Below are 18,351 nucleotides of genomic sequence, written 5' to 3'. Positions count from 1 at the left end.
AGAAAGATGTAGAACAGAGAAATCGGCCTAACAAATTTCAAACTGCACTTCAAATAGCTACTGCTAAGTGTGTTTCAATTGATCTGTGCAATAATTTTGTTTAAAATTTTATCAATTAACAGTGAAACTTTAAATTTATCCAAATTTGAAATCACTGACTTTCTAACCAAAATGAATATGATGAAATTTACATTTCATTTAAAATTGTCATTTATGCCTGAAATCAGTGGATTTCTTACTGGATGGGAAGTGGTTAAATACGTTGTCATTCTGAAGAAACGCAGTGGACCTAATTCGTAAAATTCTGTCTCTACACTATATTTGCAACAGACAAGAGGCATCTCAATAACTGTTTTATCATTTATGATCATTTATTTTGGAATCAATATTTGTGAACAATGAAAAGTAGTATTTGCAAATAAAAAAAAGTGGAAGTCATAGCTGAGGTGGTGGGCGGAAAGGATGGGCTTTCTGTCGACTTTTGTTTCCGAACAACGAATGCTGGACTCTGTGGGGTAGTTTTATTGCGAGGGAGGCGTGGGGGTCTGCACGGCGTGGGGGAAGGTGCACGTTCGCATGCTGGGTTGGGTGCATGCAATCTTTCTCAACTCTTAGGAGACATCCTGATGCCACGTCTCCGGCGTAGCTGTCAATCAGAGATAGGCGGGTGGGCAGGGCAAGGGACAGGCCCCGCCTCCTTCACCGCCGCGTTCTCCTCGGGGGCGTTGATGGGTTGTGGCGGCGGCCAATAGCGAGGCGGGGACGGGCGAGTGGGCGTGATCAAGGTGGACGTGGGAGCCAATGGGAGATGCCTGCATTTGTCGGGGGGCCACGCCCCCTCAGGAGGCGGGTGTCCGTCGCGTATCGAGGCCGCTCTCGTCGCTGAGTGAAGGAGGGAGGGAAGGAGCGATTCGGAGAGAGAGAGAGAGAGAGAGAGAAGGGGGAGTGTGTGAGAGAAGAGCTGACACCATGTGCGGTGAGTGAAGGATCGCTATCGGCCGCGTTGTCGTTCCCCCTCAGCACCATCACCACCGGCGACGGTTACAGGGCGCCCTGGGCCCTCGGCCCCACCCCCACAGCCCGGGTACCGGGGGTATTTACAGGGGGTCGGTTCCCCCCCATCCTGGGGAGGGGAAGTGCCTCCTCGTCTTAAAAAGCTCCCCGATGCTGATAGCTTGCCCCAGCTGTACCACCACCGCCACCAGATTCCCCATCCCAGGGCTGATCCCCAACCTCCTCAACCCGATCCCAGAGTGATTCCCCATCCCAGGGCTGATCCCCAACCTCCTCAACCCGATCCCAGAGTGATTCCCCATCCCAGGGCTGATCCCCAACCTCCTCAACCCGATCCCAGAGGGATTCCCCATCCCAGGGCTGATCCCCAACCTCCTCAATCCGATCCCAGGGCTGATCCCCCAACCTCCTCAACCCGATCCCAGAGGGATTCCCCATCCCAGGGCTGATCCCCAACCTCCTCAATCCGATCCCAGGGCTGATCCCCCAACCTCCTCAACCCGATCCCAGGGCTGATCCCCAACCTCCTCAACCCGATCCCAGAGGGATTCCCCATCCCAGGGCTGATCCCCAACCTCCTCAATCCGATCCCAGGGCTGATCCCCCAACCTCCTCAACCCGATCCCAGAGGGATTCCCCATCCCAGGGCTGATCCCCAACCTCCTCAATCCGATCCCAGGGCTGATCCCCCAACCTCCTCAACCCGATCCCAGGGCTGATCCCTAACCTCCTTAACCCGATCCGAGAGGGATTCCCCATCCCAGGGCCGATCCCAGACGGATCTCCCATCTCAGGGCTGATCCCCAACCTCCTCAACTGGATCCCAGAGGGATTCTCCATCCCAGGGCTGATCCCCAACCTCCTCAACTGGATCCCGGAGGGATTCTCCATCCCAGGGCCGATCCCCAACCTCCTCAACCTGATCTCAGAGGATTCTCCATCCCAGGGCTGATCCCCAACCTCCTCAACCTGATCTCAGAGGAGTCCCCATCCCAGAGCTGATCCCCAACTCATAACCAGATCTTAGAATGATCCCTATCCCAGGGTGACCCCCCCCAGCCTTGCAACCCAATCCCAAGTTAATCCCTATCCCAGGGGTCATCCCCAAGTTCACAACCCAATCTCAGGGAGATCCCCAACCTCACAACCTGATCCTAGGGCGATCCCTGTCCTACATCGCCACCATGGGGTAATTCCGATCCCCAGGCTCACAACCTGATTCAGGGTGATCATTATCCCAGGGTGTTCCCCAGTCCCATGTTAATCCTTATCCCAGGGTGATCCACAGTCTCACAACCCCACCTCAGGGTGATCCTTATCCCCACGTGAGCACCATCCTCAGCATCTGATCCGGGGTGATCCCCAGCTTCACATCCTAGCATAATCCCTATCCCAGGGTGATTCAAAGCCTCACAGCCCTATCTCAGGTGATTCCTATCCCCAGTTTACCCCGTCGCATCACCCGATCCCGTTCCAGAGCTGATCGTTATCCCAGGCGATCCCTATTCTCACAAACCCATCCCAGATTAATTTCTGTCTCAGAGTGATTCCCAGCCTCACAACCTGATCCCAGGGTGATCCCCAAACTCAGAAACCCATCTCAGGGTTACCCCTATCCCCGGGTGAGTCCCCGTTTCACAACCCGATCCCATGGTGTTTCCTGTCGTGGTGTGATCCCCACCTTCCCATCCGCATTCTACGATTAGCCCTGAGCATCTTGACCCCATCCCAAGGTGATCCCTCCCTACTGCGCTCACACCAACCCGAGCCTGGGATGATTGCCCCAACGTTGCAACCCCTGTCTGTGTGATCCCCAGCCTCACTCTGTCCTAATGCGTCCTAATGCCCCCTCCCTTCCTGTTCAGTGCCTATTTTCACAGCCCCACCCACCCCTGGGCGGTCTACATCGGCCACAGGGCTCGCTGTAACAGTGGCCTGATGACACAGTGGATCTGGCTGTGATGTTCTCTTTGCCTCTGCCACAGGAGTGTAATTGTGGTACTTGCCATGTGTACAGTGATGCTTGCTGTGATGCTGCGAGTGGGCTGATGGCCAGGATCTCCTCATCCGTTCTGACTGTGACGTTCACTGTGATTGCTCGCTGTGATGCCATGGGAGGGTTTGCTGACCAATCCAGTGAAGCTGGTTGAGACGTTGGCAGTATTGGAGTGATGCTTCTAGTGGTGCCATCGACAGCTTATTATGTTATGGTGTCTGCGAGCCCAGCACTGGTTTTGCTGTGTGTGCTAATCTCTCAGATTTAGTTAGGGCCTTGCCTTGTGACAGTGGGACTGATCTTGATGGTGGCTGAGTTGTGGCCATGTGGCCAGCTGTGATGCCTGCCCTAACACCAGAGTAAATCTGGCCTTTTTACTGCGTTCATAGAATGGTGTCATGTTTGGCAGTGACCACTTTTGTTACTCATCCCTTGGTTATCCTTGCAAAAGCAGTTGGTGGTGAGCTGCCACTTTGAGTAGAACTGAGTGTGGCGATACCATTTCAAAAAGGCAGTTTCAAGTCAGTCAGATTGGCTGTGTGGCTGGGGTCACCTGAAGAGAGTCTGGGTCAGGACTTCAAGTGAACACCACTGAATCAAACGTGTTTTGATGGCACTCGGCTAGTTTCATGCTTCTTAACTTGAACTTCTTTATTCCAAGTTTCATTCACTTGTGTTTTAAGTCCTCAGTTGCAGTAGTGATATTGGAACTTGTGTCTCCAGATTGTCTGCACTCCACTGGATCACAAGACCCATTGGCACAGCCTCCATCCTTCTGTTTCCCTGTTGCGCCATAGGCTTTAACACTCACTGTGATATGAGCATGTGAACATTGTTCTTTCTGATGAGATGTGGGCTAGGGCCCTGCCTAGATCCTTTCGTGACTGTATATTTCCAATTTGCTGGGCTGTGTCATGATGCAGACTCCACCTAAACAGGTTCCAGATCATGGGCTTTTTGCAATGATCCAGTATTGTGTTATTTTTAAAGAACAGTGCATGCACACACAGTACAAGGAAGTGGAACTGAACATAATTCAGTTTGTCATGTCAGTCCTTTGAACATTATGTTCTTAACTGAGTAGGTGATGTCCCATTGAAATATTACAAAAAAAATTGATATTTCAAATGCTGTGTTCTTCAAAACCTTATTTTCAACTACTGTAACTATTTTCTGTGCCACTATACTGTTCACAGTGATGAGTAGAAAGCTGTAGAGCTGATAGGCCACAAAGAAATTGATTCTAAGTTTTCAGTTGGAGTAATTTGTTTTCATCTGATTTCTCAACCTCGTTTGTTCATTTTTATAAGCTGTATTTCAAAATACATATCCATTCTCTTTCCAAATGTGGCCTTGTCCTCAATAGCCACTTGCAAGAACACAATCTGTCTTTAAGAGAAGGTAGATTATGCTGAAACGATGAGGTATGGAATGTCAGTTAGACACAGAGTACAGTGTATACTTCTGATTACCGCCCTTTGGTATAGTGTGAGTATGTCCAAGTGTGTGCAGTGAAGATGTATGAGAGTGGCTACCTAATCTGCAGAATTTTAGCTGGAACAGATGTTAAGACACACAAGGGTTGTCATCTTTGGAGTAGGAGATGCTCACAGTGTTTGCTTCAGCTACCCTATCTCACGGTTGATATTTGCTGACTGAAGGGTGACTTGATTGAAATGTATGAAATAAAGTTGATGTGAATAGGAAGGTGCCAATTCCACACAATTGAGGAAGCCACAGCCAGTGGCAGCAATGTCGGCCAGGAGGTTTAAAGGAGATTGGAGGGGATGTGTTTCCAGGAGCTGGGTATCTCCAGCTATCAGGCAGTGCAATTTGGTGGAAGACACAGAAACCTCATAACTTGGATAGACTCCTTCAAGCATGACAAGGCTGCAGAAGAGGTGCAGGAGGGTCTGTGGGATTTGATTGGGCAGCAACTTGTTGGCTAGCAGTGACAAATGATGGGCCAGACCTCTCATGTCATAAATATCTCTTGATTCAGTGTGTTTTACGCCCTTTGCTATTCATCTGTCTCTATTTCAATGATTCATTAACCAGTGGAAGCAGTTTCTCATTCATCTCTTTGAGTGATGATTGGTTTCCTATGGTATATTGTTTTTCGGTCAAGTTTTGGGTGTAAGAATTGAAATGGGTGTCCATCTGGCAAGTTTGAAACACGTTTCATAACTTGGAATGGTGAAAAGCTTTCTTCCTCATTGAGGTGTTAAGCTGGAGCTCAGAACGAAATGAGTTGTTCCTATTTCCTGTTAGCAAAGGCTGGTCAGATGCCGACAAGGTGGAGTCAGAGTGTGAACGAAATTACCGTGACATTTACACTGAATTCCAAATCAGGTTTGGCAACGAAGCCAACTTCCTTGTAATTGACTGGTAAATCACTTCTCAGTCTTAAACTGATTTGGTAGATGCTTCAGAATGTGAATAGAAGCTCTAAATGAGCTTCTGTAGCCTGCCCTTACTCCTGAATTTGCATGATGATTTGTGTTGATCACTGTGTAGTCATTGAGAACTGAAAGTCTTCTCCGTTTTGTTTATTTAATGTTGTCATTGAGTGCCGTCAGGTGACTAGTCATCAGGTATTTGGTGACTACTCGCTGTCAAAGAACCCAATGTCAGCATCAAATAATGCTCAATTGAGGGCTGAGCCAAACTTCCAAATGTTCTCCAAAATTGTGCTTTAACTCTTCCAAAGCGCCAGTCACTCCCAGTAGACCAAATCAAAATTTCACAACCAAATTAGTGGTAGTCTTGTGCTGTTGGATCATATCCATTATGAAACAGGTCAAGATTGTCTTGCCAGCTAGCAGACAGTAGTAACCTTCATCTTGTTCATGTGGACTGCATTGAAAGCAAGACCCCGGAGGTGGGAGCATAGAGTACTAATTCATTGTATGATTCAATCCTTCCTGGCAGTTTAATTTGGTTCCAATGAACAGCTAAACATTTTCAGTCTGACCTTGTTTGCTGTCTGTTTCCAATGCTAAAATGACTGCTGTGACCCATGTGCACATGCACAATTGCACCTGTGATGTCATGTAAGCATAACATTCAATTTTAAATCAGTTGTAAGATTTAGGAAAACAAAAACAATTATAATCCGTATGCAAATTTCTTTCATCGACCAGTCCCTGGTTTCACTGAAAGGAAGGCAGATTAATTGTCAGACAATGTCACATTACATCTCTGCGAGACCAGGCTATTTAACACTAACCAGTAAAATGTACACAGTTACTGTGTTTCCCAGGATTTTACAACTATGTTAAAATTTAATGGAAGAAATTGCTGTGGTTCTCTTCTTCCCTCCTTGGATTAAATTTTAGCACAATGAACACAGCGGTTTTACCACATTGAGCCAGGTGTAGTTCTATCACTTCTCACGCTATTTCATTGCAATACTACACTGAATAGTGACATTGCTCACGAACACACCCATCCAAATATAGCACCTTGATTTTGGGCAAGGGAGCTCTATCAAATGCAGCAGCATATCCTTTTCTTTCTTCCACCTTTTTTGAATTCTTCTTGGAAGCCGTAAATCTTTTGTTCAGGTCAATGTAGAAAACCCAACCTTTTCATGTCAGTAATATTGCATCAAACAGAATTCTAATTATAATCCCTCTTTGTTTGCTGTGACATTTTCTCTCAGATCCACCCTTCGTTTCCACTATCAGTTCACAAATGGATGAACAAAAGCTTTTGTTTTTGGCAAAAAAAAATTCATTTCATCTTAGTTCACAGTCCTTGAAGTTATTTCTTCCTATCAGGAGAGAAGTTGGAGGAAGGATGTATTTGAGGCACAAATGACAAAATGTTTTAGGCTAGATTTTTCCTCCACTGAGAGAGTTAAACTAGAGGCCATCCTGAGATGTGAATCACCACGATATCCAACAAGGAATTCAGGAGGAATTCCTTTGCCAAAGTGTGGTGAGAATTTGGACTCGTGTGACTGTGGATTATTGAGGTCAGAGCCAGATGTGAAGGTAATTACATAACGGTAAAATGAATTGAGGCTTAGATCTGAAAGGACAGAAGAAACATTCATACAAACGTGCAGATTTCAGACAGGAGAAGGCCATTCAGCCTCTCGTGCCCGGCTCACTTTTCATTTGGATCAGGTTGATCTGATTGTAAAACCACATCAACATTCCTGTCTACCCTGTTGCTTCACAAAAATGCATACACATCACCCTTACAAAAATATTCAGGACTATGCTTTTCAGCAAGGAAATTCCAGGTCTTGTGACTCTCAGAGGTGTCCCTCTGGAAGAAAACAAGAGTGCTGAATTTCTAGGCAACTCATTACTTTTAGACAATGGTGCTGAGTTCTAGATTTCCCTTCAAAAGGAAACATCCTCTCCTCATCCAGTCTGTCAGTTCTCTACGTCCTTGTATATTTCAACCTTTTCTGAACTATCTCTGATGCACTCCCATCTTTTCTTAAATAAGGTGAGCAACACTGTGCTCAAAATTCCAGATGCAGTTTCACCAGTGCCCTGTTTAACTGAAACATTTCCCCGCTATTTTTGCATTCTGTTAACTTTCCTAGTTATTTACTGTACCTGCTTCCTAACCTTTGGTGATTTATGCGTGAGATCATCTAAACGCCTCTGCATCTCAGAGCTCTCAACATGTCAGTAATATGCTTCTTTTTTAATCTTCCTCCCAAAATGGACAATTTCACATTTTCTAATATTGTACTCCATTTGCCAGATCTCAAACTATTCACTTAACCAATCCCTATCCTTTAACGCCTACTTGTGTCCTCTTCACGATTTATTTTCCTGACAGCATTATTACATCAGCAGATTTGGCAACCATACATTCCATTTCTTCACCTCAGTCATTTTTATAAATTGGAAATTGTTGAGGCCCCAGCAGCCATCCCTGTGGCACATGGCTGATTACATCTTGCCAACCTGAAAAAAAAGTCCATTCACTCCAGCTGTTTCAATGTCTGAGAGATCTACCACATGGAAAAAGGCCCTTTGGCCCATCAAATCTTCACCAGTCAAAAACTAACATCTAACTATTCTGATCCCATTTTATAGCACTTGGCACATAGCCGTGTAAGCCTTGACATCGCAAGTGCACTTCTCACTACTTCACTGTTATGTGGGTTTCTGTCTCTATCACCCTAAAAGTCAGAGAATTCCAGATTCCTCTTTTTCTCTTATCCCTCTAAACCTTCTGTCCCTTATCGTAAATCTGTGCCCCCTGTTCATTAATTAACCAAAGGGAAACATTCCTTCCTTCATTCCTTCTGTCTGTGCTCCTCGTTGTCCTTAATCATGTCAGCACTGAGACTGCGCTGCTCCAAGGAAAACAACTCCAATCACTTCAATCTGTCTTCATGACTAAAATTTTTCAGCTCAGGCAACATTCTGGTAAATCTGCTCCACACTGTCTCCAGTGCAGTCACTTGCTTACTTTAATGTGGATTCCAGAACTGCATACAATACTCTACGGGTGTATCACCTGCTCCCCCCAGTTCTTAAACTCAATGGCTGTGCTAATAAAGGCAGCCATTCTGTAATCCTCTGAAAGCACTTTATCAGCTTGTTCCACTACCTTAACGGACTGGTGGACACGTACATCAAGGTCCCTCTGATCCTCAATACTTTCTGGGGTCCTACCATTCATCATGTACTCTCTTGCCATATTTGTCCCGCTCAGTGCATCATCTCACGTTTACCTGGATTGAATTCTATTTGCCACTGATCAGCCCATTTGACCAGGTTGACTATATCCTCTTGTGGTCTAAGGCTGTCCTCACTATTTACCACCCCAACAATTTTCGTATCGTCTACAAACTTAGTGATTAACCTTCCTACATTCAAATCTAAATTGTTCATACCATAAACAGCAAGGTTCCCAACACTGGTTCCGGTGGACCCGCACTGGACACGGGCTTTTCGATCACAAAAACACTCCTCCATCAGCATCCTTTGCTTCCTTCTACTCAGCCAGTTTGGTATCCAATTTGCCATATCACTTGAGTGTAGCCAATACAAATTCCAGGTAGTGGGCTTTTCCATGGTCAGATCTATGCTTGGTTATCGTGTTTGTTGTGATGTCCACTGGTAGCTGCCACAAACAGTGTGCTTCTGTGGGCCTAGAGTGCATCATAGAAACATAGAAAATAGAAGCAGAATAAGTCACTCAGCCTGATGACCCTGCCCTGCATTCAGGATGATCATAGCTGATCATCCAACTCAGTAACCTGTTGCCACTTTCTTCCCAATACCTTCTGATGTCCAAAAAACTGCACCTGACCCCTTCTTGAAAATATTTAACATTTGGCCTCACCTGCTTTCTGCGGCAGGCTTACCACACCGTGGGTGAAGAAATTCCTCCTGACCTCCTAAGAACCAGGAGCACAAGTAAGGCTATTCAGCTCGCCCCCTTGAACCTGCAGCATTTAATGCAATCATGGCTGATAAGTGTCGTGGTCTCAACTCCACTTTTCTGTCTGCTCCCCATGACCCTTTAATTTCCCCTCACTGCTTCCCAGACTGTTGGACAGAGGACACAGGAACTATGTGCAGAGACAAACTGGCCTTTTGACTGACTGCCTTTATCCATAGCAAGATCCGAGTCCCCAGGCTATCTGCCACCAAAATGTAATTTGGAAATAAATGTCACTGTTCCTGAAATGCTCCTCTTAAGGGCGCTGCCAAAATGTTAATTCTATTAATTATTTTTTGAAGGGAGATTGCTGGGACGCTGGTGGGAAGAGGATCACTCAAGTAAAGTTGAGTTAAATGACTGTCATGACTGTTCGTCCCATTCTTGCAGTTTTTACCATTTTCTGATGAAAATGCACGCCTGAAATGGCAATTATATTTTTGGTCTGACGATGTTGAAAACCTAGCTTCATATTTCACTGACTAAATTATTTATTTTTCCCTGAATACTGCAACAGATTTTAACTTGATTTGCAAAGCCATCCTTTGAGGGAATTGGAGGATGTGAAAAAAGTAACATTCTTATTTATTTACAGAATTGGAAACTCTTAAGTGACCTTTAAGCAAAAAGGTTGGCATTCAGAATTTATGAGCTGAACAAATGTGCTGTTATTTTGATCAGTGAGCTCTAACAATTGAAAATTTGTCAGTGATTGTTTTTTCTGTTCTTTCAGAGTAAGATGTTGTCACCCCCAACTCCCTCTCGAGTTGCACCTCCGTCACCAGGCAGAAATTCACATGTCTGTTCAAAAACTTGATTCACAAAAGGAATATTTATGTCCAGTCAGTGCTTCCCCTTTTGAGAGCTTCAGTCTACGTCCCATGTCTCCCAGTCAACATTCAGCGCACCTTGACTGCACCACACCTGAGAATCAAGTGTGGATATAAACACATAACACACTCCATTCAGGAGCACTGATTGCCAGTTCATATTTGCACCTTTCTTCCTCCACTGTCCTGAGGTCACTGACAGCTGGGGTTGGGGACCAGTTATGGAAATAAAACTGCACTTGAACGTAAGCTAACAATCTGAAAAACCAGTCCAGACCAGGAAACATTTCATTTTACTTAAATTTATACTGTTGAAAATACAGCTCAGGACATCAAACCTGAGCTAAGTGTAAATGTATACAATGATTAAAAGTGATGTGATGCCAAGATCTTAGTGTTCTACCTTTCACAGCCAAGAGCATGTCACTCCCATAGCTACTTCCTGGATGCGATCTTAATGATCTCCAAAACTGACAACTAGCCTTTGTTTGGTTCAGTTATTTTCGGGTTTGATATGTCTTGTGACCTGAGTTCTTTGTCAAAGTATCTCCAACAGTTTAATAGCAGGTTGTCGGCATGCCTGACATTCAGCAATGTTATGGACCAGACCAAACTCCCACAAAACATTTTCATAAAATAGCCTAGATCTGATTTTTTCATATTTTAAGGGTAAGAGTAAGGTGCAATTTGATTTGTCAAACTACTCGACTCCAAGCAAAATATACTTTATTTTTACACTACCCTTAAAATACAGACAAAATAACATAGAAGAGTTGGCTTAACAAGACATATATGTTAACTACTACTAATTAGCTGTTGCAGTATAGTAACATCCCTGTAAAAACACAGTTGGTAAAGGCAGCTTCAGGAAAACAGATTGCCTCACATTCACTTCTAGCAACATGAAAATGCAGCTTTTAGCTATAGCAGAGAGAGGAATAAGAGTTTCCACATCCAGCTTCAAAAACCCAGCAACTGTAGAAAACTATAGCTAAAAATCCTAGTTCTGTGGGAGTTTGACCCAAGCATCGAGGCTGCTTCCGTTGTTCCAACGTAAGAAAAAAAAACAAGGTCTCACAGTCTGTTTTCTTTATGGGCTTTGAGCAGACCACTCTGTACTTCTGTCTCAACCTTTCTTCGTAAACAAAAGGACAAAATACACCTCTTAAAGCCACAGCATCGTCACAGCAACAAAACAATGTTGGAGGAGGTGCATTCCAAAAATACTCTCCTTCAGCAGTGCAATAATTATATGTCCATTGGAGTCTCGTGTACAGGGTGCAACATTAAGGATGTTTTGGTGAAGATGGGAATTGATGTTGATTTTTGCGATCTCGCTTGCTTAGAACAACCTTGCTGAGTCTCTGTGAGCTTATCTAATGGTATACCTGGCTCTCAAGTGACCGTTCTTTACTTTCTGGCAGAAGCATGACATCACCCCACAAAACGACCAGTTCACCTTTCGTTTTTAGTTCATGTAGTTATGTTTAATGTTCACTTGTACCTGCCTACGTGTGGAACAATCCCAATTTTCAATGGCCAAACAGTTGAAACGATCTAATTGAGTTGGTTCACTAAACTGCTGAGAACATGCACTGTCCAAGAGGGTGGGGGAGAATAGGATCATCCAATATATTCAAGGTTGAGTTCGGGTTTTGACCTCCAACAGAGTTGGGTTGTTGGGCTAGCAGTCAGGAAAGTGGAGCTGAGGCTACATTCAAATCTTTTTGAACAGTGGAGCGGATGTGAGGGGCTCCTTGTGTATCCCCAGGATCCTGGATGATGCCAAGGTTGATGGCAGAATTTGAGGAGATGAGCTTGCACCACTAGCTGTAGAACCTTTTCAACTCGCCTGAGATGTCGCACTCAATCCTTTGAGATAGCGGGATTGGCCCATCACGTGTATAGACAGATGACAGCTGGAGCAACCATGCTGCTGCTGCCGCCATTGGTGTTGGCAAACCCTGTATTAAATCTCCTGAGCTGTTAAACCAGTCAGCAACCTTCCAAATAAGTGGACATCCGGTTGGGATCAGTTAGAGCTCAGGCGTATAGGAACCCATTAGACGTAAATGCTGCGAATAGGTTCCCACACAGCTGTCCCTCACTAAGGAGCTGTCAACAGTGGTCAAAAGTTCTAGTCTACAGTCTAAGTTATTTCTTGCAGAGCACCTTACAATGTTTCTGTTAACAGAGATGCGTTGCATGCTGACATGTTGTGGTATTCAATCGTTTGATTGAATCAGATGTGAAAATGCTGCAGCATTAACCAGCTTCATGTTGACGAGCCATACTGGGGAAGGTGGTGGTTGAATGGCAACGTCACTGGATTATTAATCCAAAACCTCGGACTGATGTGATGGGTTCAAATCTACCACAATAAATGGTGTCATTTGAATCCAGTAAAAATCTGGAATTAAAACATGTCAAATGGTGATTATGTAACTTTGGCATAAGCGAAAAAAAAATACAGATCTTTTGAACTGAGTTTTCAGCTGGAATATTAACTGTCTAAGAAACACACCAATGTCCGCTTCGTCCTTCTTAACATGAAACAAAAACAGTTTGGTTGATGACAGACCACTCTGTAAATGCTGAGCGAGTCAGCAGGAGAAATTTCTGACCTTGCATCAGAACTGCAAAATGTGCATGTGTAATAGGTGTTATGCAAGCACATCCCTTATGAAAGGAGCAATGTTGAGCTTCATCGGTAAAGTGCAGAAGCAGAGGCCAGAGCTGAATGGGGAATTGAAGTGGGAGCTGAAATGAAGTGTGGGGTCATGTTTCAGGTCAGAATGGAGTATTCAGCAAGGAGGGCGTCCAGTTTCCATTTGCTCTTGATTTAGTTCAAGACCAGATCTTGTTTCGTTCGGTACTGTTTTTGCACATAGGTATATTTGTGTTGTTACTGGAAATTGGCATATACTGGTGGGGGCCATACTTCTGATAAATGGAATGTTTGGCTAATGGGGTACTATGGAGCAGAATCTTGAGTTCTCCAGTGAAAGCCAGACTGGTGTTTGATTTCCTACTGTTATTCTCTCCATTGTTAAGCTGCGTTGGTTTTTGTATTCTCTGATTTCAACAGTGCATTTTCTTGTCTTGGCAAGAACTCCGTTTCCAATTGAAAATGAGAGACTGAAACGTTCCCTTATGGTTGTTTGTGTTGACAGGAATTTTTGCGTACCTGAATTACCATGTACCCAGGACCAGGAGGGAGATTCTGGAAACGCTCATCAAGGGACTTCAGCGTCTCGAATACAGAGGATATGATTCTGCTGGCAAGTGCACAGATTTTAATTGGCATGATTTGTTTTCTTTCTTCAACAGATGCAGGCCCTGCTCGTTGGGTCAGCCTTAGAGAAGGTGGTGATGGGCTGCTTTCTTAAACCATTGTAACCTATGTGATAAAGCTATATACTCAGTACTGTGAGGGAGGGAATTGTTAGGTTCACTCCATAATCATGAAACTGAACATGAGCTAGCTGCTTTGAAATGTTGTTGTTGCTTGCCTTGTGACACCTGACTTCACAGTGGCACTCCCTCGCGTTTGTTCTGATCAGCACAGCCTGCTATCTCACTTCTGAGATATTTCATTTCTGCAAACCCTCTGATCAAAGTATTCCTGGGTTATAAGTATTTACTTGCAAATTTCCACATCAGAGCACATCAGTGGTAAGGCTCATCAGGGTGAATGCTTTTTACCTTTCAGATTTTTTTGTTTTTTGTTTTCTCAACAGTCTTTCCCCACCCAACTGATAGAATAAAGTAGTCAAAAGTTTTGATTTTAATTTTAAATGAACTGAATCCTGCTCTACCTCAGCGGCCTAGGTGGTCTGGCTGATCTGACGCATATTTGAGGGGAACCTGAGAAACAATGGCAGGAGAGAGAGTGGAAGCATAACTTCATACCAAACTGGAAGCTTCCTGGGGTAATGAAATCCTGAGCAATAATACTGTAGGCAGGGGAAACAGGAGAGGAGTGATTTTCTCAAATGGTTCACACCCTGAATCACTTTTTGCTACTTGTTCAGTTCTTCAGGGTCAGCTATCTCGGAGTTTGTTCTCCACCATATTCTGAGATGTACTTTTTGTTTCTTTTGTCAGGTGTTGGAATCGACGGTGGAAATGACAAGAACTGGGAGAAAAATGCACGTCAGATCCACCTGATCAAGAAGAGTGGCAAGGTCAAAGCCCTGGAGGATGAAATTGAAAGTAAGTCTTTTAGCATGTGGATGGCGTCTGATTTTCTCAAACAGTGTAGGCAGGGCCAGTGATAGAAGGGTTTCTAACTATAAACGGTGCACAGCGAAGCATGGGTATCGCACTCAATGATAAGCATAACCCAGACATTTCAGAGGACCACAAGTGTGATCCTTTAACAATTAAGATCACCAGTGGCTTTTGCTTGGTGCCATGCTTCATCTGTGTTGGAGGTTTTCTTATTTGTTCTAAAGTGGACCACTCTGCTCCTTACGATGACAGTAGTCACCGTCCCCAGTCCAGCCTTGTGGACCATTCAAACAGCTCACGTCCGTTGCCTAAAGTCAAGGACAAAAGCCTGTTTGCTGTTATAAGTTAGGCAATACCTTAAAGTAACAGGTAGACAATAACTGCGAATATTACTGCTTGTTCTTCTGAATATTATCACATAGGAAAAAAAATGACAAGTGAGAGTCAAAGATGTTTGAGATTAAACAAAGATGACTTTTTGTAAAGGAACCAAGCTGAGTTTGCTTCCAGAGTCGCTAACCGACAGAACAATGCTCTGCTCAATCTGGTACTGACCCATACATGACAGCATCATTTCCTGCTGTATCACTGTGACTGTACTTGAGAAGTACTTCACTGACTGCAATTTTCCACACAACATTACTTCTGCCAGTTTTTTGTTCATTCAGTTTACCTGTTTATACCACTTACCAGACTGTTTGTATCTTCCTCACAACTTGCTCCCTTACTATCTGAGAATTGTCAGTAAACTTGCTCACAGTATACCCGATAGCTTCATCCAAGTCATGGACATTGAGAAATGGAGGCAAAATACTGTGGACCTGGAAGATTTGAAACTCCGTTTCTCTTGCCACAGATGCTGCCAGAACTGCTGAGGTTCTCCAGCTCTTTTCTGTGTTTGATTCTGGACAACCATGGAATTGTCTCTGTCGTGGATTTTGACAATTTCCCCCTTATGTATGTTTCACCAGCTGGGCGACTGATTCCTGCTTTCTAGTGGTGTTATGTTTACAATTTTCCATTCATTTAGAACCTTGCAGCATCCAGCAAACTGTGGAACGTTATGGCCAATGCATTGTGGCGCACTAGTAGCGTCCATACAGCTAGACCAGAAGGTCTTGGTTCAAGTGCGATGTTCTCACAAATTTTCTTTTCTAGCCGCATTCTGAGGGCTGTGCATGGCTAAGCTTCTGGGACTGGAACTCTGTGCTGCAGACTGAGCAGACTTCCTACCTGTTCTAGAAATGTGAATTGCCAAAATGTGAAAAAAGTTGAAAAATATTTAGAACGAATGCATCCAATACATCTGCAGCCACATCCTTTAAGATCGGAGGATGCAGGTCATTAGAACCGTTGGGGGTTATCAGCCTTTTGCCCCAGCAGTTTTCAAACTACATTTTCCATTGGGATTCCTCTCTCCCTCCCTTTTCCCCCTTGATTGTAAAGATTCTTGGGTGTTTCTATTCCTTCTGCAGTGATCACAGACACAAAACATTTGTTTAAACTTTCTGATCTTGTCTGTCAGCATTCATTCCCCATTCTCACCCTCTGAGGTACCAACATCTAGCCACTTTTCCCTTTTTTTGCAGCTTTTTTCTATCACACCTCAACTTTTTTCCTTTTATGCGTAGAAAGTTCTTTACACAGAGGGTGGTGGGCACCTGGAACGCGTTGCCAGCGGAGGTGGTAGACGCAGACACGTTAGCGTCTTTTAAGATATATTTGGACAGGTACATGGATGGGCAGGGAGCAAATGGACACAGACCCTTAGAAAACAGATGACAGGTTAGACAGAGGATCTTGATCGGCGCAGACTTAGAGTGCTGAAGGGCCTGTTCCTGTGCTGTAGGTTTTTTTGTTTGTTTTAGTCAGCATTTGCTGATATCTGAACTTTCCTTCAGTCCCCTGGACTCTTAATAATCTGTGCAGCATTGCATGGCCGGGCCATATGATTGATATCTTCCAGTTGTCAGAACAAAAGCTTTAAGGCTATTGTTCGAAGGTGATTGACAAAGATGTTGTGATAGTCAGTAATTGGTTCTATGTGCCATAAATGGTTGACAATGGCCTTGACTGTTCGGATGCCAAATCTTTTGCAGAGCAAGATTCCATTGATTTTGACATTGATTTTGAAGTACATCTTGGCATTGCCCACACACGATGGGCAACTCACGGTGTTCCGAGCTCCATCAACAGTCATCCACAAAGGTCTGACAAGAACAATGGTGAGTTTTTTTTCATCTGAATATTCAGTAATCTTGAGGGAATGCTGTGCACACTAACGTGGTAGACACTTAATGTGATAGTCTTGGTAAACTGGGTGGGGCGGGGCATGATTTTTACACTATATCTTTGAAGGTAACCCTTGTTATGTTTCTGCATCTTTGTGAGAGAAGAAGGTATGTAGCAAGTCCGACGTGAGAAATCAAGGTGTTTGACTTTGTTTTAGGCCATGAAGCTGTGCAGGTTGAGGGATTGACAGTGGAGGCGTATTTCATTGGTGGTGGCCATAATTCAGTTAGTTTTATTTTTAATATAATTGCACGAAAGGACAGAAAGTTAACAGGAGTTAGAGGTCTCAAGTGGGGCAAGGCCAATTTTATTAATCTGAGGAGCGATCTTGCAAAAGTGGACTGACAACCGCTGTTAGAAGGTAAATTATGTGAAGCAGTGGGAGGGAGACATTCAAAGGGGAGACTGAACACATTCAGCGTAAACATATTGCCACCAAGTTTAAAAAAAAAGTGGGATGGTCAAGTTTTGAATGAGCTGATGGGTTAAAATAAGACAGCAAGGGAAGTTTTCCATCAGATCTTGAGAACTACACAAAGCCGAGATGAGTGTTGGAAGTGGATGGTTAAATCAAAAAGGAAAGTAGCAAAGCTGAGAGAGCATAAGCAGTGAGAAAGAATATTGGCAAACAACATCATGGTGAACCCATGGATGTTTCATCAGTATATTAGCAGTTATCTAAGGAAAGAACAGGATCCATAACAGATTCAAAATAACCCAGTTGGAAGCAATTGGTATGGTTCTTCGGCTTTTATTCTGCTGTTGACAAGGTCAGATTTGTTGCCCCTCCCTATTTGTCTCTGAACCGAGTGGCTTGTTGGACCATTTCAGAAGGCGGTTAAGAGCCAACTGTGTTATGGTGGGCTTGGAATCATATGTAGGCCAGACTGGGTAAAGTCAGCAGATTTCCTTTCCTGACGGACTTGAAAGAACTGGATGGTTTTTTTAATGACAATTGATGATCATCATGGTCATCATTCCTGAGGCTGGCTTTGTATTCCACATTTTGTGAGGACCCGAGTTAGAATTCCATCAGCCACTCTAATGTGATTTGAACCTTTGTGCCACCAGAGCACTTTCCTGGGTGTCTGGATTATCTGTGAAGAAACCATGGTGCTACCATCTTTGTCATTAATGAATGCACTTCACAAATGAGGGGGCAAAGCTGTTATGTTGCTGCGGAAGGAAGTGTGACTTGTTGGACATGAGAACCACTGAGGGAGAGGAAGTATCATGATTGTATCTTCAGTTGTAATATTAGTATCATTGGAAATGCAGGGCCTCATTCTTCAAATAAGCCAGGGAGGCAACTGCGTAACATATTATCATTATTTTCCCTTCCTATCTGGGCAGTGGTGTGCTGCTAAAGGAGTGGAGGACTACTGATATTCCACTTTAGTCTCATCCCTTGCTCCTTTTTTGAAACAAAACAATGATCGATCATTGAGCCAAACCTTTTAATATACAAATTATTGAAACCACTTCTGAGAGACTGTCCCTCAGGTGGGTATGTATGGTTAACCAGTTAGTGTAAGCATGGATCTTTTAAAGGATGCTCGTGTG

General features: G+C 44.1%; 1 protein-coding gene across 2 annotated transcripts in view; it reads left to right on the top strand.

Moving 5' to 3' along the window:
* Positions 1-834: 834 nt before the first annotated feature.
* Positions 835-18,351, top strand: part of gfpt1 (glutamine--fructose-6-phosphate transaminase 1) — a 71,906-nt gene continuing 54,389 nt past the window's right edge. For both annotated transcript variants that reach the window (XM_048522953.2, XM_048522952.2), the window contains exons 1-4: positions 835-976; positions 13,437-13,544; positions 14,371-14,478; positions 16,596-16,721. In XM_048522953.2, coding sequence (XP_048378910.1) covers positions 970-976; positions 13,437-13,544; positions 14,371-14,478; positions 16,596-16,721 — 349 coding nt within the window. In that variant the 5' untranslated portion in view covers positions 835-969. The remainder of the gene's footprint in view (positions 977-13,436; positions 13,545-14,370; positions 14,479-16,595; positions 16,722-18,351) is intronic.

Source organism: Stegostoma tigrinum, chromosome 40 (genome assembly GCF_030684315.1).
Source record: "Stegostoma tigrinum isolate sSteTig4 chromosome 40, sSteTig4.hap1, whole genome shotgun sequence".
Taxonomy (NCBI): Eukaryota; Metazoa; Chordata; class Chondrichthyes; order Orectolobiformes; family Stegostomatidae; genus Stegostoma; species Stegostoma tigrinum.
This window is presented reverse-complemented; position numbering and strand designations above follow the sequence as displayed.